Source organism: Lepidochelys kempii, chromosome 6 (assembly GCF_965140265.1).
Source record: "Lepidochelys kempii isolate rLepKem1 chromosome 6, rLepKem1.hap2, whole genome shotgun sequence".
Taxonomy (NCBI): domain Eukaryota; kingdom Metazoa; phylum Chordata; order Testudines; family Cheloniidae; genus Lepidochelys; species Lepidochelys kempii.
Genome location: NC_133261.1, coordinates 72,272,190 through 72,298,632, shown reverse-complemented (window position 1 = coordinate 72,298,632; position 26,443 = coordinate 72,272,190). Strand labels below are relative to the sequence as shown.

Here is a 26,443-nt window from a genome sequence, read left to right as displayed (position 1 = left end):
TATGCTTATGAAGCCTAGTTGTGGTGTTTTCCCAAATTAATGCTGAGTTACTTCCCTCCTTTTATTAAAAGTTTTTGCTACACTCAGACTCTGTGCTTGTGAGAGGGTAAGTATTGCCTCTTAGAGGTGTTCAGGGGGTGGTGTGTAATTGTCCCAGGTCATTGGGTGGGGGCTCGAACCGGTTTTGTGTTGTATTGCTGAAAAGGAACCCCTAGATACTGAACCCGGCCCTTGTTGCTGCTGGCTTTACCTGGCAGAAGAGTTTCACCAAGGAAATGTGAGTAAAATGGTGTTAAGATAATATTGCATGGCTAAGTTATCAAATATCAACAAAAAGCCAGAAACACACTGAACGCCATGTGCTTATGTTTTATGCTACAGTCTTTACGATGTGATCACAGATTGCTGCTCAAGTATAACTTTCACACGTGCAATACAATACAATATGAGTAATTTTGTTACATGGCTGTGTAGACAGCCAATGAGTATCAACTAACATTGTTGTCCCTCTTGGCCTTTATAAGCTAACCTAGAACTCACCTCTCTTTAGCATAATGTCTTCCAACCTAATTGTTTTGATTCTATATAAACCAGGCACTTACTGTGTATAAAATAGCCAAAGCACACTTGAAATGGTGTATTAACAACATTCAATAAAGGGAAAACCGAGATGTCCTTCATAGTTCTTCTTTGTTGTTGTTCTGTTAACTGTAGCCATATTACTCACTTAGGGAATCACCATTATACTAGAAAGGCACTCTGGATATCTTACTTTAAACATCCCTTTTCCTTTATTTTTTTTCTCAAGGGATGTGATTGGTTGCTGATGTGGAGCTGCAGATATAATTCTTTCTACTCCATATATTAGGAGACCCATTGTGGCTACCCTAAAATTGAAACCAGATCAGATCATTTATAGTTCCCTTCAGAATGGAGTAAGGTTCATGCAGTAAGGTTCAACTACTGATGTTGATTCAATTTCTAGATGTTTCTCCTACCTTTTATTGTTCAGACCTACAGTCTCATTCTTTTGTTTCAGCACTCAAACATATCAGTGAGGATGTAATGATTAATTCCATCTCATTTTTTTTAACTTGGAATCTCTCCCTTATCATGGATATAATGGTAAGGCTCACCCTCGTGATTAGGCATTAAAATTTCTCCTTATCAACGTTTAGTTTGAGACACACCTGCATTTTTATGTTTATCACCTGATGATTTTAACTACCTTTGACCCTTTTTCATTAGTTTACTTTGAGCAAATAATAAACCGGTTTGAGTATAACTGGTACTATTATACTGTTGCGCTCTGTGTGTGTATGTAAATTAGTGTGTGTGTATATGTGTGTGTTATAGGTGGCACAGGTAGCTTATGGTTAAGGTTGTCCAACACTTCCCATTATAACACCCTGTTTTCAGTGGCTTCTAACTTTGCCAGTCTTTAACTGTTTGGACTGAAAATTTTCATGCCAGGTGTCTGCTGAAGGCTGAATTTTAAAAAAAGTTTCAGCTAAAATGGTTCAGCCATTTCTAAGAATGAGGTTAGGGAACAATGTGCTATTGGTCAATGTTCTAACAGCTAAAATACCTATTGATATGTTGGAAAAACAGCTGCATTATCACCGGGGATTTCAATCTGAGTAACGTGCTGGAGGTCTCATTATGTCAATGCTAAACAATCTTTGGAATTTCTAAAAATGATAGATGACAATTTCCTGATTCAAAAAGTGTAGCATCCAACATGAAGGAATTCAACATTATACCCTATCTTGACAGATGATGAGAAATTAGTCACAGAAAAAATGGTTACTCACGTTCTCGTAACTCTTGTCCTTTGATATGTGGTGTTCATGTCTATTCCAATCAGAGGTGTGTGTGCACAGGTGCACGGTAGCCAGAAGATATTTCCCATAGCAGCCTCCATCCGGTTGGCCTGGGTGCCCCCTGAAGTCATACCTTCATGGCGCTCAATATAGAGACCTGCCGACCTGTCACACCCTCAGTTCCTTCTTGCCGGCTACTCCGACAGAGGGGTAGGAGAGTGGGTATTGGAATGGACATGAGCAATACCCCTCGAAGAACAACAGTTACGAGAAGGTGAGTAACCATTTTTTCTTCAAGTGCTTGTTCATGTCCATTCCAATCAGATGACTCAGAAGCCTAAGTTCAGGAGTTGGGGTTGGAGTAATCCGCTGATTGGCGCACTGCTCTTCCAAAGGCCACATCGTCTCTGACCTGCTGGGTAATCGCATAGTGAGTCATGAAAGTGCTTATGGAGGACCACGTCTCTGCTCTGCAGATTTCCTGGGTGGGAACCTGCACCAGGAATGCAGTTGAACAGGCCTGGGCCCTGGTGGAGTGCGCAGTGATTGGAGATGCGGGCACCTTCATCAGGTTGTAGCACTCATGGATGCAGGACGTGATCCATGACGAGATACGTTGAGAGGTGACAGGAAGACCTTTCATTCTGTCCACCACTGCCACAAATAACTGGACAGATTTTCGGAATGGCTTTGTTCTCCAGCTGTAGAAGGCTGGTGCTCTGTGGACATCCAATGAGTGAAGCCTCTGCTCCCTTCCGCTGGAGTGTGGCTTAGGATAGAACAGTGGGAGGAAGATGTCCTGGTTGATGTGAAACTGGGAGACAACCTTTGGGAGGAAGGCCGGGTGGGGTCTGAGCTGAACCTTGTCCTTATAGAACACCGTGTAAGGGGGCTCTGATGTCAGGGCCTTGAGCTCAGACACTCTCCTGGCTGAGGTTATCACTTCCAGAAACGCCAACTTGTATGAGAGAGAGAACAAGGAGCACATCGCCAGAGGTTCAAAGGGCGGTCCCACGAGTCTGGAAAGGACCAGATTGAGGTCCCAAGCCGGGACAGGCTGTCGGACATGTGGGCCCGTACTCAACTGCCTCGCCTGGGTAGGAGTTGACATGGCCCTGCCTGGGGCCCTGGTGCTGTGGCCCGACTGGGGTCTCACAGCTGTTGGCTCCTTAGACTTAGCTGGGGGAGAATACTCCCTCTTTGGCTGCTGCTGCTTCTTCTGAGGCACCGGCAACTGAGACCGGTGCCTGGCTGATTGGCTGTGGGAGGAGTCCTTTTTCAGCACCGGTTCCTGGGATGAGGGTGCCGGGGCACTTCGCACGGACGAGGATGTGCTGGGTGTGGGGTCCCTTGACTTGGGGTCTGAGTGGGGGCAAAGAACTGCCTCTATTAGGGGAACCTTAAGCCAATGTTCCCTTTCTTTAATAGTTCTGGGATGGAACTCATGGCAGATCCTACACCGGTCCTTTTGGTGACCTTTCTATAGGCACCTTAGACAAGAAGCGTGGGGGTCACTCTTTGGCATGCGCTTAGTGCAGACCTCACAGGTTTTGAAACCCGGGGACCACGGCATACCCCAGTTCTGGGGAGTCGGAAGGGGGGGACTCCCAACTAACTCTATTATACACTGACTGGAGAGAACTATATACAAAAAATGAAGATAAAGGCACTTGCTAAGCAAGGACCATGGGAAGTTCCAGCTAATCGTCACTGGCGGTAAGAAGGATCTGAGGGGGTGGCGGATCAGCAGGGTTCTATATTGAGCACCGTGAAGGCGTGACTCCAAGGGGGGCCCAGGCTGATCCAATGGAGGCTCCTATGGGAAAAATCTTCCGGGTACTGTGCACATGCCCGGGCACACACCTGATTGGAATGGACATGAACAAGCACTCGAAGAAGAACTAAAAATGACTGGTTGTCCAGATGCAAGTGATCATGGGTTGATTACACTTGTTATGTGTAAATAGGATAAAGTCCCAACTAGAGTGTGTGTGTGTATAATAATTGATCCTTTTAAAATGCCAGTTTCACAAAGCTGATAATTATTATGAGCCAAATCAGCTGGGAGGAAGAATATAAGCAAAAACGTGAATAATTTGGAATTGTTTAAGAACATTTTTACTAGATGCCCAAAGAGACACAATACCACAATCAAGAAAGAAGGCTATATTGGTTATAAAAACAGACTGGCTTAGAGGTAAGTGAAAGCAGCTATAAAAATAAAAAACAAATGGAAAAAAGGGGGAACTGATAAAAATGAATACAAATTAGAAGCTAGGAATTGCAGAAAATTGATAAGGGAAGCAAAAGGACACTAGCAGACCTCTATGGCCACCAGAGTTAAGGACAATAAAAGGAGGCTTTTAAATATATAAGGACTAAAAGGAATCCTAACAACGATAATGGTCCATTACTAGATGGAAATGCTAGAATTGTCATTAATAATGAAGAAAAAGCAGAATATTCAATATATCTTTTAGTTCTATATTTAGGAACAAGCCAGATGATGATGATTAATGATGAAATACTTTCTATTCCAATAATAACTAAGGAGGCTGTTAAACTGCAGCTCCTTAAGTTAGACATTATTTGATCAACAGGTCCAGATAATTTGCATCCAATAATTGTAACAGAGCTGGCTGAGGAGCTCTTGGGATCATTAATGTTCATTTTCAATCAATCTTGGAACACTGGGGATGTTTCAGAGGACTGAAAGAGAACTGATGTTGTGTACCAGTATTTTAAAAGGACAAACGCTATTTAATATTTTTACAGTGACCTGGAAGAATGCAAAATCATTACTGATAAAGTTGCCAGATGACACACTGATGGGGGGAGTGGTAAATAATGAAGAGGAGCTGTCACTGATATTGAGCAATCAGGCTTGGTTTGAAAAGCTGGGTGTAAGAAAACAACATGTGTTTCAATGTGGCCAATGTAAGGTCATACTTCTAGGGCCAAGAATGTAGGCAATATTTACAAGGTGGAGGACTCTATCCTGGGAAGCAGCAAGTCTGAAAAACCCTTGGGTAATCATTGTGGATGTGCTGTCTGCTGTCCCCATTAATATTTGTGCAAATATGCAGAAATTATAAGCCTCAGAATAATCACACTTTCCACATGCTCAGTAGAGACTTCTTAGAGCTTTGCAGCTAAATTCTCCAAAGAGCATGCTCCATCCTCAGGCTGTAACGGCTAAGTAGGACTTTCCTTGAAATTGCTCCTCTCAGCTGCTGGGGGCTGCTGTGGTTCCAGAATTGAGAGCAGGTAGACTATCCATTCAGTGCTTTCAATGCACCCCCTGTAGGTACCTAGTGAGTCTGCCTGCTTCAAATATAGGATGAGGAATGGTTGGGTAAGGGGGAAGAATGGGAAGTGGATGGAGGATTGGATCCTTGGGGGAGAGGGACTAGGGGTATGTCTACACTACGGAATAAGGTCGAATTTATAGAAGTCGGTTTTTTAGAAATCGGTTTTATATATTCGAGTGTGTGTGTCCCCACAGAAAATGCTCTAAGTGCATTAAGTGCATTAACTCGCCGGAGCGCTTCCACAGTACCGAGGCTAGAGTCGACTTCCGGAGCGTTGCACTGTGGGTAGCTATCCCACAGTTCCCGCAGTCTCCGCTGCCCATTGGAATTCTGGGTTGAGATCCCAATGCCTGATGGGGCTAAAACATTGTCGCGGGTGGTTCTGGGTACATATCATCAGGCCCCCGTTCCCTCCCTCCCTCCGTGAAAGCAAGGGCAGACAATCATTTTGCGCCTTTTTTCCTGAGTTACCTGTGCAGACGCCATACCACGGCAAGCATGGAGCCCGCTCAGGTAACCGTCACCCTATGTCTCCTGGGTGCTGGCAGACGCGGTACGGCATTGCTACACAGTAGCAGCAACCCCTTGCCTTGTGGCAGCAGACGGTACAGTACGACTGGTAGCCGTCATCGTCATGTCCGAGGTGCTCCTGGTCGCCTCTGTGAGGTCGATCAGGAGTGCCTGGGCAGACATGGGCGCAGGGACTAAATTTGGAGTGACTTGACCAGGTCATTCTCTTTAGTCCTGCAGTCAGTCCTATTGAACCGTCTTATGGTGAGCGGGCAGGTGATACGGACTGCTAGCAGTCGTACTGTACCATCTTCTGCTGAGCAGCCATGAGATGTGGATGGCATGCAGTGCTTCTGCACCGTCTGCTGCCAGCCAAAGATGTAAAAGATAGATGGAGTGGATCAAAACAAGAAATAGACCAGATTTGTTTTGTACTCATTTGCTTCCCCCCCTCCCCTGTCTAGGGGACTCATTCTTCTAGATCACACTGCAGTCACTTACAGAGAAGGTGCAGCGAGGTAAATCTAGCCATGTATCAATCAGAGGCCAGGCTAACCTTCTTGTTCCAATAAGGACAATAACTTAGGTGCACCATTTCTTATTGGAACCCTCCGTGAAGTCCTGCCTGAAATACTCCTTGATGTAAAGCCACCCCCTTTGTTGATTTTAGCTCCCTGAAGCCAACCCTGTAAGCGCCCCTCCCGGCGTCAGAGCAATGGCAAACAATCGGGCATCTGAGAGTGCTGTCCAGAGCAGTCACAATGGAGCACTCTGATGGGGCTAAAACATTGTCGCGGGTGGTTCTGGGTACGTATTGTCAGGCCCCGTTCCCTCCCTCCCTCCGTGAAAGCAAGGGCAGACAATCATTTCGCGCCTTTTTTCCTGAGTTACCTGTGCAGACGCCATACCACTGCAAGCATGGAGCCCGCTCAGGTAACCGTCACCCTATGTCTCCTGGGTGCTGGCAGACGCGGTACGGCTTTGCTGCACAGTAGCAGCAACCCATTGCCTTCTGGCAGCAGACGGTGCAATACGATTGGTAGTCGTCCTCGTCGTGTCCGAGGTGCTCCTGGCCACATCGGCTGGGAGCGCCTGGGCAGACATGGGCGCAGGGACTAAATTTGGAGTGACTTGACCAGGTCATTCTCTTTAGTCCTGCAGTCAGTCCTATTGAACCGTCTTATGGTGAGCGGGCAGGCGATACGGACTGCTAGCAGTCGTACTGTACCATCTTCTGCCAGGCAGGCAAGAGATGAGGATTGCTAGTAGTCGTATTGTACCATCTTCTGCCAGGCAGGCAAGAGATGAGGATGGCTAGCAGTCGTACTGTACCATCTTCTGCCGAGCAGCCATGAGATGTGGATGGCATGCAGTCCTTCTGCACCGTCTGCTGCCAGCCAAAGATGTAAAAGATAGATGGAGTGGGTCAAAACAAGAAAGAGACCAGATTTGTTTTGTACTCATTTGCCTCCTCCCCCGTCTAGGGGACTCATTCCTCTAGGTCACACTGCAGTCACTCACAGAGAAGGTGCAGCGAGGTAAATCTAGCCATGTATCAATCAAAGGCCAGGCTAACCTCCTTGTTCCAATAAGAACGATAACTTAGGTGCACCATTTCTTATTGGAACCCTCCGTGAAGTCCTGCCTGAAATACTCCTTGATGTAAAGACACCCACTTTGTTGATTTTAGCTCCCTGAAGCCAACCCTGAAAGCCGTGTCGTCAGTCGCCCCTCCCTCTGTCAGAACAACGGCAGACAATCGTTCCGCGCCTTTTTTCTGTGCGGACGCCATACCAAGGCAAGCATGGAGGCCGCTCAGCTCACTTTGGCAATTAGGAGCACGTTAAACACCACACACATTATCCAGCAGTATATGCAGTACCAGAACCTGGCAAAGCGGTACCGGGCGAGGAGGCGACGTCAGTGCGGTCACGTGAGTGATCAGGACATGGACACAGATTTCTCTGAAAGCATGGGCCCTGCCAATGCATGCATCATGGTGCTAATGGGGCAGGTTCATGCTGTGGAACGCCGATTCTGGGCTCGGGAAACAAGCACAGACTGGTGGGACCGCATAGTGTTGCAGGTCTGGGACGATTCCCAGTGGCTGCGAAACTTTCGCATGCATAGGGGCACTTTCATGGAACTTTGTGACTTGCTTTCCCCTGCCCTGAGGTGCATGAATACCAAGATGAGAGCAGCCCTCACAGTTGAGAAGCGAGTGGCGATAGCCCTGTGGAAGCTTGCAACGCCAGACAGCTACCGGTCAGTTGGGAATCAATTTGGAGTGGGCAAATCTACTGTGGGGGCTGCTGTGATGCAAGTAGCCCACGCAATCAAAGATCTGCTGATATCAAGGGTAGTGACCCTGGGAAATGTGCAGGTCATAGTGGATGGCTTTGCTGCAATGGGATTCCCTAACTGTGGTGGGGTTATAGACGGAACCCATATCCCTATCTTGGCACCGGAGCACCAAGCCGCCGAGTACATAAACCGCAAGGGGTACTTTTCGATAGTGCTGCAAGCTCTGGTGGATCACAAGGGACGTTTCACCAACATCAATGTGGGATGGCCGGGAAAGGTGCATGATGCTCGCATCTTCAGGAACTCTGGTCTGTTTCAAAAGCTGCAGGAAGGGACTTTATTCCCAGACCAGAAAATAACTGTTGGGGATGTTGAAATGCCTATATGTATCCTTGGGGACCCAGCCTACCCCTTAATGCCATGGCTCATGAAGCCGTACACAGGCAGCCTGGACAGTAGTCAGGAGCTGTTCAACTACAGGCTGAGCAAGTGCAGAATGGTGGTAGAATGTGCATTTGGACGTTTAAAGGCGCGCTGGCGCAGTTTACTGACTCGCTTAGACCTCAGCGAAACCAATATTCCCACTGTTATTACTGCTTGCTGTGTGCTCCACAATATCTGTGAGAGTAAGGGGGAGACGTTTATGGCGGGGTGGGAGGTTGAGGCAAATCGCCTGGCTGCTGGTTACGTGCAGCCAGACACCAGGGCGGTTAGAAGAGCACAGGAGGGCGCGGTACACATCAGAGAAGCTTTGAAAACCAGTTTCATGACTGGCCAGGCTACGGTGTGAAAGTTCTGTTTGTTTCTCCTTGATGAAACCCCCAGCCCCTTGGTTCACTCTACTTCCCTGTAAGCTAACCACCCGCCCCTCCTCCCTTCAATCACCACTTGCAGAGGCAATAAAGTCATTGTTGCTTCACATTCATGCATTCTTTATTCATTCATCACACAAATAGGGGGATGACTACCAAGGTAGCCCAGGAGGGGTGGTGGAGGAGGGAAGGAAAATGCCACACAGCACTTTAAGCACAGCACTTTAAAAGTTTACAACTTTAAAATTTATTGAATGACAGCCTTCTTTTTTTTGGGCAATCCTCTGTGGTGGAGTGGCTGGTTGGCCGGAGGCCCCCCCACCGCGTTCTTGGGCGTCTGGGTGTGGAGGCTATGGAACTTGGGGAGGAGGGCGGTTGGTTACAGAGGGGCAGCAGTGGCAGTCTGTGCTCCAGCTGCCTTTGCTGCAGCTCAACCATACACTGGAGCATACTGGTTTGGTCCTGCAGCAGCCTCAGCATTGAATCTTGCCTCCTCTCATCACGCTGCCGCCACATTTGAGCTTCAGCCCTCTCTTCAGCCCGCCACTTACTCTCTTCAGCCCGCCACTTACTCTCTTCAGCCCGCCACCTCTCCTCCCAGTCATTTTGTGCTTTTCTGCACTCTGACATTATTTGCCTCCATGCATTTGTCTGTGCTCTGTCAGTGTGGGAGGACAGCATGAGCTCGGAGAACATTTCATCTCGAGTGCGTTTTTTTTTCTTTCTAATCTTCACTAGCCTCTGGGAAGGAGAAGATCCTGTGATCATTGAAACACATGCAGCTGGTGGAGAAAAAAAAAGGGACAGCGGTATTTAAAAAGACACATTTTATAAAACAGTGGCTACACTCTTTCAGGGTAAACCTTGCTGTTAACATTACATACATAGCACATGTGCTTTTGTTACAAGGTCGCATTTTGCTTCCTCCCACCGCGTGACTACCCCCTCAACCTTCCCCCCTCCCTGTGGCTAACAGCGGGGAACATTTCTGTTTAGCCACAGGCAAACAGCCCAGCAGGAATGGGCTCCTCTGAGTGTCCCCTGAAGAAAAGCACTCTATTTCAACCAGGTGACCATGAATTATATCTCACTCTCCTGAGGATAACTCAGAGAGATAAAGAACGGACGTTGTTTGAATGCCAGCAAACATACACTGCAATGCTTTGTTCTACAATGATTCCCGAGTACGTGTTACTGGCCTGGAGTGGTAAAGTGTCCTACCATGAAGGACGCAATAAGGCTGCCCTCCCCAGAAACCTTTTGCAAAGGCTTTAGGACTACATCTAGGAGAACCGCAAATGCCAGGGCAAAGTAATCCTTTCACATGCTTGCTTTTAAACCATGTATAGTATTTTAAAAGGTACACTCACCAGAGGTCCCTTCTCCGCCTGCTGGGTCCAGGAGGCAGCCTTGGATGGGTTCGGGGGGTACTGGCTCCAGGTCTAGGGTGAGAAACAGTTCCTGGCTGTCAGGAAAACCGGTTTCTCCGCTTGCTTGCTGTGAGCTATCTACAACCTCCTCCTCCTCCTCATCTTCTTCGTCCCCAAAACCTGCTTCCGTATTGCCTCCATCTCCATTGAAGGAGTCAAACAACACGGCTGGGGTAGTGGTGGCTGAACCCCCTAAAATGGCATGCAGCTCATCATAGAAGCGGCATGTTTGGGGCTCTGACCCAGAGCGGCTGTTCGCCTCTCTGGTTTTCTGGTAGGCTTGCCTCAGCTCCTTCAGTTTCACGCGGCACTGCTTCGGGTCCCTGTTATGACCTCTGTTCTTCATGCCCTGGGAGATTTTCACAAAGGTTTTGGCATTTCGAAAACTGGAATGGAGTTCTGATAGCACGGATTCCTCTCCGCAAACAGCGATCAGATCCCGTACCTCCCGTTCGGTCCATGCTGGAGCTCTTTTGCGATTCTGGGACTCCATCATGGTCACCTGTGCTGATGAGCTCTGCATGGTCACCTGCAGCTTGCCACGCTGGCCAAACAGGAAATGAGATTCAAAAGTTCGCGGTTCTTTTCCTGTCTACCTGGCCAGTGCATCTGAGTTGAGAGTGCTGTCCAGAGCGGTCATAATGGAGCACTCTGGGATAGCTCCCAGAGGCCAATACCATCGAATTCTGTCCACAGTACCCCAAATTCGAGCCGGCAACGTCAATTTAAGCGCTAATTCACTTGTCAGGGGTGGAGTAAGGAAATCGATTTTAAGAGCCCTTTAAGTCGAAATAAAGGGCTTCATTGTGTGGACGGGTGCAGGTTTACATCAATTTAACGCTGCTAAATTCGACCTAACGTCCTAGTGTAGACCAGGGCTAGGACAGGAGCAGAGCAGGATATTAACGGAAGATAGGGATATTATTTTTATGCAATGAGCATTATGGTTTTTCTTCAGTTTATACCCTGCTGTTTTGTAACAGTATTAAAGCAACTGCTGATGCTTTCAATTCTACCAAATGTAAGGATGTTAAATCTCCCTGTGTGTTCTGCTGATGTCTTTACCATGCAGCATGTATATCCCCCACATCATTATACTGAGAAGCATCGGGACAAGTTACAGCAAGAATCTAATTACTTTGATCCCAAAAATACTTAACTCAGTGTGCTGTGACAACTCCTTATGACACTGATTATAACTCTCATTGTTACCCTGTGCTTCCTTCCATCAGTCTGTTGTATTCACCTGTCTTCTCTTGTCTTACAGTTGTACTACAATACAGCTCTTCAGGGCAGGGACCATCTATTTGGTATATGTATGTGCAGACTATAGCATGATGGATCACTCATCCCTGATTGAGGCTGTTAGGCACTCCTATGATAAATCAGTAATAAATAATTATGGACAGTTGGTCTCATTTGTAAAACGCTGACAGGTTTTAAAATATGAGAACTAAATAGGCTGAAATGATGTGCAGCCAATGAATTTTTCCATTACCCACCTTTAGAACACATGCAAAGGGGAGAAAAAGTTACACGAGGGTGTGTCTGGTCACTCCAAACTTTTACAGAGTGATATGAGTGCCAGTGAATTTGTCCCTGTGACTCCACTTTCCCCTGCTTTCTTTTTAATCACACTGTAACAACAGAGAACAATATCATTCACAGTGGCTGTGACTACAAGAAGCATTAAAATATAGCCAATTTCTGCACAAAGACAATTTGCACCTTCCCACTTCTAGCGGAAATGACCTTATTGTTATGTGTATACAAGAAATGGAATAAAAAAGATTAATGCTCTGGATTCAGTGCTCAGTGTGGCGTCCTGTCCTTTGGAATTTGTCTTGGTCACAATGAGACATCTCGGACTTTTGGTGCAACCCCGCTAGTTCGTTATATGAGTCCTGATTTCATCTCAGAAACAAAGCACCCTCTGTCTAGCTTGACTGACACTGGGAATCCTCTGGAACACACTAATATGGCTGTTAAAGGAATTAAAATACAGCCATGGCTGGAGCTGCTCCTTGCAGAGTTTCTCAGAGTGGTCTTGACTCAGCGCCTGATCTAAAGACAAGTGAAGTCAATGGGAGACATTCCACTAGCTTCAGTGGCCACTGGATCAGACCCATAAAGCCCTTTTCAAGTGTGAGATCCCCTATGATTGACTGAGAGATCACTAAATGGCTGCAATCAAAGCAGCAGTGTGCAGGAATTGTACCATTTCATTTTGAGGTCACTGCTAGAATTTAACAAATTTTATTTGTAAATGTGCACCCATATTTCATCCTTCTGTAGGTGTATTAACATGGCAAACTATCTTGGAGTTATAATATAGATTGATCACAGAGGAGGTTTTCAAAGGAACAGATGGGAGTTGGGAACCAAAATGAATGCAATAATACACTTCCACACAAGCTTCTTTGAATTTGTACATTCAAGCTGCCATGTATTACCAAACAGTTATCAATCCCAAACTGATCTGAAACTAAGTACATCAGACAGTACATAAGAATGAGTTATAATGAATCTGTTGCTGAAGTCTCAATACTGTAACTTTTATGAAGGGCTCTTTTTCATGTCTTGTTCCTTTTAATTATTACAAAGAGTGAAATTATATTTTTTTAAAAGAGAACAACAAATATTGGGGATTTTGGGGCATGATTCAAACCCCACAGAGTCATTGAAAACTCTCACATTGATTTCAGGTTTCAGAGTAACAGCCGTGTTAGTCTGTATTCGCAAAAAGAAAAGGAGTACTTGTGGCACCTTAGAGACTAACCAATTTATTTGAGCATGAGCTTTGATTTCAGTGGTCTTTAAATCAGGTCCTTGTTATAGAAGAAGTCAACAGGCTGTGCAATGCAAGGATAATAGAACATGCAGTGAGGCAAAAGGTTAAAAGAGAGACCAAAGACCTCAGCCAATCCATACTTTATCTTATTGCCAGCTGTCTTATGCAGCCAAGAACGAGACCCACACACATCTGCTATGGAAAGGTATTGTAGTATACAGACTGTGAGGCATGCAGAGCATTCAAGGATGCACTTTCTTTTTTTTTGAGCCAAGTTCTTAAGCAAACAAAAAGCAAATTTGATTCACAGGTTTGCAAAACTGCATTGAATGCTGTTGAAAGGAAGCATTTTGATTATGAGGCACGGGATAATCCCATAAGAGACCCCACTGGAGTCATCGTGGATAGTTCTTTGAAGACGTCCACGCAGTGTGCAGCGGGCGTCAAAAAAAGCAAATGGGATGTTAGGAATCATTAAAAAAGGGATAGAGAATAAGACGCAGAATATCTTATTGCCCTTATATAAATCCATGGTACGCCCACATCTTGAATACTGCGTACAGATGTGATCCCCTCATCTTGAAAAGGATATACTGGCATTAGAAAAGGTTCAGAAAAGGGCAACTAAAATGATTAGGGGTTTGGAACGGGTCCCATATGAGGAGTGATTGAAGAGGCTAGGACTTTTCCACTTGGAAAAGAGGAGACTAAGGGGGGATATGGTTGCAGGCTGTACATGGTGCTCTCCCCAGCTACCCATCCCTGCTAGCTAGAGCATCCTCAGCCTATCCCCAGCACCCAGGCTTGCTCAGCTGTTTTGCTAACTGGGGGCTCCCCTGCCAAATTCATGGTTACCTTGCCTCATTCCCCCCCAAACTTGGGGTTCCCCCACCCTCCACTTCCCCCTCCACAATGTGGCTTCCCCACCCCTTCTGAAACACTCTTAACTCTTCATATGCCTTCAGTCAGACAGCACTCCGTACCATAGCCACAGCTGCTTTGGAGCAACATAGCGAAGGGGCACTGATATGTTGCTACTCATGAGCATCTTCTATACTGCAGAATGCCAAAGCACCCAATACTGGTAATCATACAGGTTCACAGAACTCATCGGTGTAGTGAAAAACAGGGTAATAATTATAAATCTACAGTGAGCACCACATCTTCTTCTTAGCGTATGTACAATGTGCCTCAGGTGGCGTGGCCAGGATTCATTGTTGAATTTGGTCCGTTCACTGGACCATTCGCTCCTCCGGCCCACGCTGGGTACTGACAGGAATTGCGATTTGAACACTGATCCATGCCCCACAGCACTGCATAATCCTTAGGTTCACTAAAAGACAGTGTGATAGTCATAAATGTACACCAAGCACTACACGATTCCTAGCAACGCCCAATGCTTCAGGGCCAGATAAAGCACAGTCCAGCATGGCACATTACTGGGAAGACCATTGAAGTGCTCTTCCAAGGCCTCGCTCAGCCACTACTTCCACGCAGAACTCTTCCAGTGGCCCTTGAGTCTGTCCAAAGCCAGCAGACAGCTGCTCCCCATCCACCCTGGCAGCAACTTTTCACCCTTTGCCTCACAGAGATTATGCAGGACACAAGAGGCAGCTATAACCATTGGGATATTTTTCTTACTGAGATCTAATCTAGTGAGTAAACACTGCCAGCATCCCTTCACTCTCCCGAAAGCAGATTCAACTGTCGTTTTTCCCCTGCAAAGCCTTGAGCTGTCAAGGTAGCCAGTGTGCTCATGGGCAGCATGTAATGGAGGCTTGGGGAGGTTAAGCCTCCCCAAATCTCTGCTAATGCTCACTGCCATGGCCCTGGGGCTAGGCCGCAGCAGGGCTCAGAGCTCCTCGGGGCGGGCGAGGCTTGGCCCCAGCCAGCTGGCCGGGGCTCGGGGCTCCTCAGGGCAACTTGGGCGAGTGGGTGGTGGGGAGTTTGGTGATCCTCTGACCCCAGTGAGTGAGAACGGGGGTGGAGTGGGGTCAGGGCTTTGGGTGGAAGGGGTAGGGTAGGGGCAGGCCTCAGGCAGAAGGGGCAGGGCAAGGGGCTAGCCTCCCGAAATGGTGGGGGGGCTTCATGTGCAGTCCATGTGTGTACTGTTTCATGAGTCAAGAGAGCAAGAAGTACCTTGGGTCCCTCAGGATCACTACTGGCATTTCAATATCACCAAAGGTAATCCTCCAGGCAGGAAAAATGGTCCCCGCTTGCAGTTTCCTGAAAAGTCTTATGTTCTTCAAGCTGCGACCGTCATGCACCCTCCTTGACCAGGCAACGTTGATACCAGTGAAGCATCCCTGGTGCTCCACCCACACTTGCATAACCACAGAAAAGTAGCCCTTTGTGTTGATTTACTCTCTGACAAGGTGGGCTGGTGCCAAAATAGGGATGTGCAGATGATCTTTCGCTCTACTGCAGTTTGGGAACCACTTAGCTGCAAATCCATCGACATTGTGCACATTGCAGAGAGCCACAGTCTCGCGTAGCAGGATACAATTCATGGCCCTGCACAGTTTTGTGACCATGGCCTCCCACTGTGGCTTTTCCAACACCAAAAGGATTTCCCACTGACTGACAGCAATGCAGCGCTGGAAGCAGCCACTGTGCGATCATCACTCACTTCTTCGCTGTGAGTGCAGCTCTCGTTCTGCTTGGCCATGCTGGAGGCAAGCCCTCTCAGAGGTCCAGAGAGGCCCGGGCCACTTCTAGCTTTTGAGGTCCCTCGCCATAATAAAAATAAAAAATGATGACACATGAAAACAAAATAAGGCACCAAAAAGAGTGCGACATAATTTGAATATTTTTTTTATTTAACAAATGCTTTTTTAGCCTTTTTCTGTGCAAATGCACTAATTATTGAGGAAAAATCTAGCTTTCATGCAATGTCTCAGTTGATATTAAGCATGGCGAGCCCATTCAAATGTTCTTGTCCCATAGTTGAACAGTGATAGTTCTTTACCTGCTTCAATACATTGAAGGTGCTTTCACCTGAAGCTACTGATGCAGGCAAACTGACAAAAATACGCAATGCAATTGTGATATTAGGAAACACCCCAGAGAGTCCAAGTTTAAGTATACCTTGAAGCAATTCTTTTGGCTTGCAATCCAATTTAAAGTTTCTGGACTATATTCGTTTGAGGAAGATGACCTTATCACTGAGATCTTTTGAGATTGTTTTTGTTGTATTGTTCAGCTGCAGAAAGTAGATCTTCATTACTCAAAAAGAAAAGGAGTACTTGTGGCACCTTAGAGACTAACCAATTTATTTGAGCATAAGTCTGTCGAACTGCCAAAGAAACCCAAAAAGGGTACAAATTAGTCGCAGTGAGTCAAATCGATGTGTAAGACCTGACTGAATAGAGTGGATGACAGGGAAGACATTGACCCTATAATGCTGCTCGGCATCGAATTCAGTAGGTAAATTGTGATTGGTGGAGAACTCAGATGAAATGCCAATATTCTGTGCTGCTAATTTGGACTCAGCCAGGATTGCATCCCATTGTTCACGAATCTGTTGAATGTCATTGGTAAGACTTCCAATGTTATTCCTCTCAACATCAAGTGTAGAATTGCGTGCCTCAATTACCAGATTAGTTTGGTGGATCATTGTAAGTAGCTTCATCCACAAAGATGACATCAGAATGCACTCAGATTTGGACATGTACTTCTGAAAAGACTGAAGTTCAGTTTGAGCTTGTGCAGTGAGATTGAGAGATTCAGGCTCATTTAAAGCCTTTCTCACTGAATTCAAATGCTGCGCAACTGGTTGAATCCATGCAGATCATCTAGTTTTGGACTTCCCCGGCAGTGAAACAGGAAGATATTGCTTCAGAATTTCCCACCTTTGTGGACTGTTACTGAAGAGATTGTACATTTGCTGAACAGTTCCAAAGTAAGTAATTGCCTCTTTGCAGGATTCAGCACAGTCAACACCTACAAGGTTTAGTGTGTGGTTTCCACAGCTGGAGAAAATACAGTTTGAATTATGCTCAAACAGAACTGCTTGTATACCTTTGTACTTCCCAGCCATATTAGATCCATTTTGATAGGCTTGACCAATGCAGACTTGAAACTCTAACTTCATAGATTCATAGATTCATAGATATTAAGGTCAGAAGGGACCATTATGATCATCTAGTCTGACCTCCTGCACAAAGCAGGCCACAAAATCTCACTCACCACTCCTGCGAAAAACCTCTCACCTATGTCTGAGCTATTGAAGTCCTCAAATCATGGTTTAAAGACCTCAAGGAGCAGAGAATCCTCCAGCAAGTAACCCATGCCCCATGCTACAGAGGAAGGCGAAAAACCTCCAGGGCCTTCTTCCCGACCTTAAAATTCCTTCCCGACCTTAAAACCTTCTAGAATTGCTCGTACTCAAGCAGCAATTTCTTTTCCAGTTTTTCTCGTGAAATTATCAAACACAATAAACCTTTCTTCAATAGAAAATTTTGAACTGTGTACAATCTTAACATATTGAATAACCGTAGTAGTCTGTTCCTTGTGAGAACAGTCTGGAGTGGCTGTTTGAATGATTGAAAAATACTTGGCATTTCGAATCTCATCAAGAATTGTTGTTTGTATGAATGACCCAGATAGCTCAATAAACTCATTTTTTATGTGTGTGGAGAGAGAATGGACTTGACAGGAGAGCTTTTGACTCTCCTGTGATTCTTGAACATGTTTAACATGCTGTGATAAAAGTGGGTCATATCTGCTGAGGAGCTCAACGATGCCTAGAAAGTTTCCATTTGAACGATCACCAATACGTTGACTGGAACCAAAGAAAGCTAATCCCTGCTCAGAAAGAAAAAGGATGGCATTCAGGATGCACTGAAGAGTTTCTGTAGAGAGTTCAGTCAAGAGTAAATTCTCAACTGAACTTTCAGCTGATGCTGCCCTGGCTGATTTCCATGCAACATTGTTTTCTTTGTGTGACTTTCAATTCTCATGTGATGGTATTCAGTCTTTCAACTTCCTCCAACCTCTGTTGATGCTCCATCCTGATTGATCAGAGAGAAGTGATGCATTTGCAGCACTTTTGTTCAAAATGAAGCAGGGTGCACAGTACAGATATTGTTTTTCCGTACTCCGGTATAACCAGTCTCTTATGTAGGTCTGACCATTTGGAAGAGTTTTCGTCAGCAGACAAGCAGGGAAAGCATGATTATTAGCATCTTATGGAATGTTACTTGGAATTTCAAAACAACTAATTTGAAGAAAAGATTGCATTTTGGCAGCATTGCTCTTGTCAAGAATTCCAATGTCAGTCACAGTCAAACCTGTAGAACTCATGAATTGCTCTTGCTGCTTAAGATCTACATCTTCCTGTTGCTGTTGAGTTTCTTAATCGTACACAGGATCTTCTGCTGCATCTGTTACTGTTGGCACATCTCCTTCTTGACTACTGTCCTCATGTTCAGGTATTGGCATTGAAATATCACCTGTTGCAGTTGTGGAGTTTTCATTATCTGTAGCATTGTTTGCTGGGTAAGGTGTATGTCTGAGTGGTTTGAGAAATGAAGTTACTGGCTTTGAGCTCTTAGCTGCTGCTTCACTCAGTTGTTTTTGATGTCTCTTGCTTGCACCACTTTCAGATCTCCTCTTCATAGTGATCTATCTGGTCAATATGTAGCCTATCCACACTTGAAATATTCTGCTGTAAATAAGTAGCTTATCTACACTTGAAATCTTCTACTGTAAACATGTACACAAATGCTGAATGGTACACAAATGTTGAAAAGACTTAAAATGAAGGAATACTAATTAAGAACACAAAATGAAACAGTCATACAGGTCCTTATCACTGAACCAAAACTCAAGCATGTAAGGTATAATATAACAGGCTGAACTGAAGACAAAGGAATAACATATATATAGTAAACACAGACACAGATACAGACAGAGGGATAATGTCCAAAAATTTAAAATGTGTGTCCTTACGAAACTCACTGTACAAGACTGTCCTCACAAATTTTCACTTTGAATCTGGGCCTATAGACTATGAAAGCCTATGATGATGGCCAAGCTACCAAGCTAGGGCTCAACCAACCAACCCGTTACCTCTTTTAGCTACCATATGAAGATAATAATGAGGAATTCTCACACATAAATAATTCCTTAGTCAACTAGACATAAAACTATAAAGACACTAAAATGTAACAATTCTCTATCTTTCAACATGTACTCGATCCAGCACCAGCCCCTAGTAGTGGTTTGTTTATATAATCAGCTGATCTGCGAGGACATGTTCATCACGGTCTAATCTTGTGCCATCAGAACCAATATATTTTTATTAATATTTCTGAACATTTTTAATTCTTTAATATGACAAAATCTATATCAGTTAACAAAAAAAATTATGTCTTTTACCAAATCACATCTCTCATTTGCTTAAATTTGCAGCTCTAAGCTGAGAATCATAGAATACCAGGGTTGGAAGGGACCTCAGACGGTCATCTAGTCCAACCCCCTGCTCAAAGCAGGACCAATCCCCAATTTTTGCTCTGATCACAAATGGCCCCCTCAAGGATTGAACTCACAACCCTGGGTTTAGCAGGCCAATGCTCAAACCACTGAGCTATCCCTCCCCCTGAGAGAGAGAGTGTGTCACATTTTGGTCCAATAGGGCTGCACATAAAACAAGTTGCAAAACTTATCAAATGCCAAAAAATTAACAAGTGTCTAAATGTGAGGTCCCCTTTGAGCTTGAGGTGGAGGCCAAATGGCCCTCCTGCCTCCCCCCCCCTCTGATTGGCCCTGGCTGAAGGGCAGGGGTGAGCTAGCACACAGATCCAGGAATGTGGCTTTGTGCTTCCTAAAGTCCTGCAGCCACTGCTCATCATCCCAGACCTGCATTACAAAGTAATCCCACCAGCCAATATTTTTTTCTCAAACCCAGAAGCGGTTCTCCATCACTGGCAGCTGCTCTGTGAATGCCACCAACAACCCTGAATTTTTTTTTGTTATATTGGTTACAAAGTATCAGCACAGAAATTGTCATGTCCCATGTTGTTCTGGCACTTCCTGTGGTAGTTCCTGCAGCTCTGCAAATACTGGAGGATCATTTGTCCTCTCTTTGCAATGTTCATGACAATAGTGCAGAGCTGTGTGGGCTCATGATTTTGTCAGAGATGGCTGCCAGAGACGGATTAGGGTTTTGTGGGCCTCTGGCCCAGAGCAAGTGGGGGCACCTCCCCACCCCTTCTGCCTGTAGTCCCCTCCACTCCCTCCCTTTACTTCCTCTGGGAAAATGGGGTCAGGACATGGGTGCTTGCCCCACACCATCTGCCCAGTGCTCCTGCCGGCGAGTGGGGTTGGGGTGTGGGGGCACCCATTTTTTCCAGGGCTCCCCAATTGGCTGGGGTCCCTGGGCATGGGCCCCTTTGGCTCAGTGGCTAATCCACCGCTGCTGACAGTGATAAGAGCTGTACATGTTTATGGGATTTTTTTAAAAAGGTGCAAAAATTATGGGACAGGGGTGGCATTATGGGATGCAGAAAGTTGCATGCTGGGAACTTGACCCTTTGCTTCCAGTCCCTCCTGCGTCACTCTTGTGTGCCCCAGAACACATTGTGAAAATTCTCCAATAGGCATTGGACTGGAGGATGGTGTATGGTCCCTGGGATACCTACTCATGGTGACCGCACTTTGCTTTGACACAAGTACTCCTGGTGATGTGCGGAGGCAAGCAGCCAAGTCTGGATGAACATGAGTGATACACTAAATGTAGCAGCTATTTTCCGACTGACTTGTGTTGACCACAGTTTGTAGTGTAGACATGGCCAAAGTCCATCATAGATGTATGCGGAACTTTCCAGCACTGCATGGACTATACAGCAGGTGTGAGGGAGCATGGGCCCAGATTTATTTTAGAATGGGTAGGCCTGTGCCATCTGGAGGGGAGGTTGGACCTGGCACACCAGCTCATAAGGTATTTTTGTTACAGAAAATATATCACATATATGATATACATTGGTTAGAATAAATAACCTCTTTACAGCACATTCCTGGCACCTCACTGACTCTCTGACCTCTTATGCTCTTTGTAGCATGTGATATTTTTGTAGTAAAAGTCATACAATAAACTATCTCTCATTTTCTTGTAGCTAGGAAGACAGATTCCCTGCACAAAGGCCACATCCTTCTCCTTCCTGGGAAAACATGGTGGACAAGGTGCTCCAGAAGGTGTTCATTTTTCTTGTCCTAATTTTCATTCTTGGAATTCTTCTTTCTGGGGTATTCTACAAGCGGCAAACAAAAATGATGAGTAAGTAAAGAATATATAGATAGAAGGATTTTGTGTTTCTTGGAACAGAGACCATCTTTTTGGATCATATAAAATATGTAGCACAATGAGGGTGCATGTACAAATAATACAAATAAAATATCTGAGGGGCCTGGCCTAACAGATTCTTAGTTATTGTGGCATGAGTAGGGAAGAGAATGCCACAAAAAGCCACATTTGCCACTGAAGTTAAGTGTTTGAAGATGCATGGCAGGATTCTCCCTAAGAATATTCCTCCTGCCATTCATTTCCCAAGTTCTCCTGCTAACAAGCCTTTTAATAATCACGGTAGCTTGTGTTGCATGCCTGTTATAATGTGTGTAGACAAGTGACAGTGAACTAGAGATTCATGTTAATCCTGAGCTACAATTTTAGTTCCTCAAGGGGTTAATTTGAGTTCTATGATTTTCTGAATGAAAAGAGAATTCCACAAAATTACTTTACATCCGATGAAGTGAGCTGTAGCTCATGAAAGCTTATGCTCAAATAAAATTGTTAGTCTCTAAGGTGCCACAAGTACTCCTTTTCTTTTTACACTGATAGTTTAACTTCCTTTCTTGCACACATCTTCTCTTCCAGTTCCTAAGGAAGATTGGCTGATGAGTCAAGTCTATCGCAAAGACACACTGAACTCCACCTGCTTGATGAACAACCTTTCTCATTCACAAAGCAAACTGAAACATACGATTGCAAGACAGATCTTTGTGGAGCATAACCACAAGCTCATCTACTGTGAGGTGCCCAAGGTGGGCTGCTCCAATTGGAAGAGAATCATCCTTCTCCTCACAATGAACCTGAGCAGAAAGGCTAATGAAGTCAACCATGATCTCATCCACCAAACCCCACTGATAAAGAGGCTGAGTTCTTACCCTTCTGACTATCAGGCGAAATTGCTGACCAGTTACACCAAAGTGATGTTCACCAGAGATCCCCTGGAACGGTTGGTTTCAGCTTACAGAGACAAACTTCTGCACTCTGAGCCATACTATAGTATCACTTTGGCAAATGAGATCAAGGCCATGTGCAGGAAAAACAAAAATTCGACTGAAAAGGTGACTTTCCAGGAGTTTGTTAACTTTATTCTGACAAAAAACCAAGAACTTTTGGATATTCACTGGAAACCAATGTTTCTACTCTGTGATCCTTGCAACATTCACTATGACATTATGGGGAAGTTTGAGACCTTGGAGCAAGATTCTGAACATGTTCTCAGGAACATTGGAGCCCCAGAGGATATGCACTACCCTAACTTTAAGAAGTATGACTCAGAGAAACGTACTAGTGATGATATCACCCTCGAATATCTCAGAAAGCTGAGTGCAGAGCAAATTCAAAAGATCAAGAAGCTGTACCAGATGGATTTTACTTTGTTTAACTATCCTTATGATTTGAAAATGAACCTTTACAAGACTGATACAGTATGAACCGAAAGGCAGTTTTTATTCATACTGTATCACATGAACTTGTCTACACAGATGATTACAGGTGGTTGATGGTAGCAGTCAAGCACTTATTGTTTTGTAGCTCATAAAGCTATTTGTTGTAGGCACTCATGTAATGTTGTATGGAATATGGGACATCCTTTATTATATTATCAGTACCAATATTACAACATTGTAATGAATCTTATACCAAATATGCCATGTAATGAAAAAGGTATGATTTGCTAAATATGCTAAGCTTGTGCATATGTATGTATCATCTTTGTATCATGAGTTATAAATGTATGGTTCATTGATATCTCAAACTTGTGCTGTGTATCTGGGTGACATCCCCAGACAGATGAACACCAGCACGACCCAGTCTCCTTGATAGCCCATCAAGGGGAATCAACTGTACAATGAACTCTTTGAGAGAAGCCAGGGGCTACATCTATGAGTCAGCAGGACATGTCGGGATATGCCTATGGACAGGGGACTCCAAGTACTTTTCCATGCCCATGTGCTATGAGCTTGTGTTTGGGACAAAAGATGTATAAGCCACATGGAAGAGAATATAAAAAGGCAGCTGCATCATCTCCATTTCATCTTCAATCGTGCTTCTCACCTCTGGAGTAACTTCTGAAGCACTGGAATGGGTTACCTAGGGAGGTGGTGGAATCTCCATCTTTAGAGGTTTTTAAGGCCCAGCTTGACAAGGCCCTGGCTGGGATGATTTAGTTGGTGTTGGTCCTGCTTTGAGCAGGGGATTGGACTAGATGACCTCCTGAGGTCTCTTCCAACCCTAATAGTCTATGATTCTATGATTCACTACAAACTGAAGCTTTGAACAAAGGACTGATAGACCCATCCAATCTTTAGATGTGTTCCAGAGGGACATTACAAATCAGCAAACCGACCAAGGCTGCAAAGAACCTGATATATGGACTCTGAAGTCATATGTATGTATCTGATTGCTTTGACCATCTAACAACTCTCTTCTTGTTCTTTTCTTTTCTAATAAACCTTTGGTTTTAGATACTAAATGATTGCCTGGCAGCATGGTATTTTGGGTAATATCCAAACTAGTCTTGATCTGGTAATGTGGCTGGCCCTTTGGGGATCAGAAGAACGTTTTGTATAATGAATAGAGTTTTAAGTAACTTTTCACTTTTCTGGACCTGTTTGCTGATTGGGAGCAATAAAGGGGGCTATGTTATTTCTTTTTTCTAGTTTCTTGATAACCATTGTGTGGGATCAGGAGCACCGTTTGTGACTGGTTTGTGAATCTAATACCACCAGTTCTGCGAAAATCTGCTCTTCTTTCTGAAGCCTGCCCTGACCTTGGCATTTTCATTGTGAGCTACCCTAGGCACCTGGAGTCACAGCTTGTCTACTGAATCAATGTAACAAATGTTCCACCTGTATGAGATTTTTCCTTCTGCTGATTTGATTGCCTTGAATGTATGTGAAATTCACAGAGATCCTTGGTATGATGGGGGTAAGGGATGGGGAATATGGCTTTTCCATATACAGATGTTTCAGAGCATCCACTTTTAGTCTAGATTATTTTGATTTTCAATTAATAAAAAGATATAAAGTAGTGTGTGTCCCTAACCATGCAGGAGCCTCCAACGGGAATCCTCTAGCAGGCAGGCAGACATCTTACATGTAAAGGTGCATGGCATCAAACAGAATCATTACTACATATACATCTGGAAATTGCAAGAGTACAGCAGCGCTCTCGCCACACCTCATCAAGTCCCCTACCCTTGTGGGTGTTGGAAGGAGTTGGTGTAGATGCAGCAAAGCTGGCATTGTGCCATCTTGTGTTCCCCCCCACGCCGGTCATGGAAATGCTCAGCTAAAAAGTGTGTAGCAGCTTCGGAGACTCTGTGCACTGCCATAGCTGGAGCCAGAATCTGGCCCATGGGCTGATCCAGAATGAAAACTCCAGTAAACTCCTCTCTCCTAGAGAAGTGATCAGGAAGTTGTTAACTTTATTCTAAAAAAACCCTAAAACACGAAACAATCCAACAATAATGACTACCACCAGCCAGAACATTTGGACATTCATTGGGATGTTTCTACTCTGTGTGCATTGCAACATTCACTATGACACCATAAGGAAATGTGAGATCCTGCAGCAAGATGTTGAACATGTTCTCAAGTGTATTTGAGCCCCAGAAGGTCTGAATTATCCTAACTTTAAGAGGTATGACTCTGAGAAATGGACCAGTGCTGTTATCACAATGGAGTATCTCAGAAAGCTGAGCTCACAGCAAATTTAGCAAATGGCACCAGAGTCAAAGTTGTGTCAAGTATTTGCCTTTGGTGGGACCTTAAACTCACTCAGCCTATTTTCTTTTTCTAAAAAATGAAAAATGGGAAGCAGTGTTTGACCACAGCCCTGAGAAAACCCAAACTGCCCCCTCTCTGCATGCAGGTGGCACATTTATATATTTAATGTTTTTAAAGCTGTTCCTTAGTTCATCAACATTGAGAGAGCTATGTCAAGAGTTAGCCAGTCTCGCTCGCCAGCTCCACTAGCTCCTTCCAGTTGCTAGTGACCTACAGGAATAAGTTACAGTTTCCTCCTCTCTCCTCAATGCTGGTCCTTTTGGTGGGAGCAGGGTGTGTAGGGTTGCCCGTCAAATTTGTCTGAAGAGTAAAGCTTTCCACCCTTTTCCTCAAACAACTTTCCTGGCTGGTTAACCACCCCTGGATGGTTCCCAGGCTGCAAAGTGACAGTTTGATGAGCCACAGAAGGCTCATGAGTATTGATATGAAGCATGACCCTAGAGACACAGCATGGAACTATAGGAGGGGGCCATTACTGAGCAGCAGTAATGGGGAGATATACCTGTCCCCTCTCAGATCTTCCATATTGCTATTTATTCCCCATGTCCATCATTCTGTCTTCTGTGATGTCTCACCCAATATATATTTTGGTCAATAACCTCGTTCCCCACATATTCTACACACAGATCAGCACTGTGGGGGCCGTCTTGCTCCCATATCCATTGCCTGGCATAAATTCCCCTATCGAAAATGTCCCCCAGATATCTCCTTTAGATTACAGAAGCAGCTTCTTATTCCTGCCAGCTGTGCTGGGCTGACAAGCCTCTTTTGTCTCATCAGACTTTCTCTCCCTGCCAGCAAACCCTAGCAGATTTACTGGCAGGAGAAGCTGTGTGCTGAGAGCAAGGCTGCTATCTCTGCTCCTCCAAGATCTTCAAGGACAAGCCTCTTCCTCTCTCATTACAACACAAAACCTTAAATCTGACCTCATGTATTCCCCATGAATGAGTAACAGATCAGACACACAGAGCCAGTGCACCTATGTAGCTGAGGTTACAAGTAAAGTTTTGCATTCGTGCGGGCGTCACAGGGAGCCATGTCACGGCACCTTCTTGTGGCATGACATGGCCCTATGCTGCACTTCCCTCAGTTCCCTTTGGGCTTGTCAAGGTTCCTCCCCCACTCTGAACTCTAGGGTACAGATGTGGGGACCTGCATGAAAAACCTCCTAAGCTTATCTTTACCAGCTTAGGTCAAAACTTCCCCAAGGTACAAAATATTCCACCCGTCGTCCTTGGATTGGCCACTACCACCACCAAACTAATACTGGTTACTGGGGAAGAGCTGTTTGGATGCGTCCTTCCCCCCAAAATACTTCCCAAAACCTTGTACCCCACTTCCTGGACAAGGTTTGGTAAAAAGCCTCACCAATTTGCCTAGGTGACTA

General features: G+C 45.0%; 1 protein-coding gene across 1 annotated transcript; it reads left to right on the top strand.

Moving 5' to 3' along the window:
- Positions 1 to 21,153: 21,153 nt before the first annotated feature.
- Positions 21,154 to 22,701, top strand: LOC140913615 (carbohydrate sulfotransferase 9-like). The gene is made up of 2 exons (XM_073350342.1): positions 21,154 to 21,259; positions 21,857 to 22,701. The coding sequence occupies exons 1-2, from the start codon at positions 21,154 to 21,156 to the stop codon at positions 22,699 to 22,701; spliced, it is 951 nt and encodes a 316-aa protein (XP_073206443.1).
- Positions 22,702 to 26,443: the final 3,742 nt, after the last annotated feature.

Excerpts from the sequence above, each read along its gene's own strand:
- LOC140913615 (XM_073350342.1), top strand. The coding sequence starts at position 21,154 with ATGGTGGACAAGGTGCTCCAGAAGGTGTTCATTTTTCTTGTCCTAATT. Across the intron at positions 21,260-21,856 it reads GCGGCAAACAAAAATGATGA|TTCCTAAGGAAGATTGGCTG; the intron begins GTAAGTAAAGAA and ends CTTCTCTTCCAG.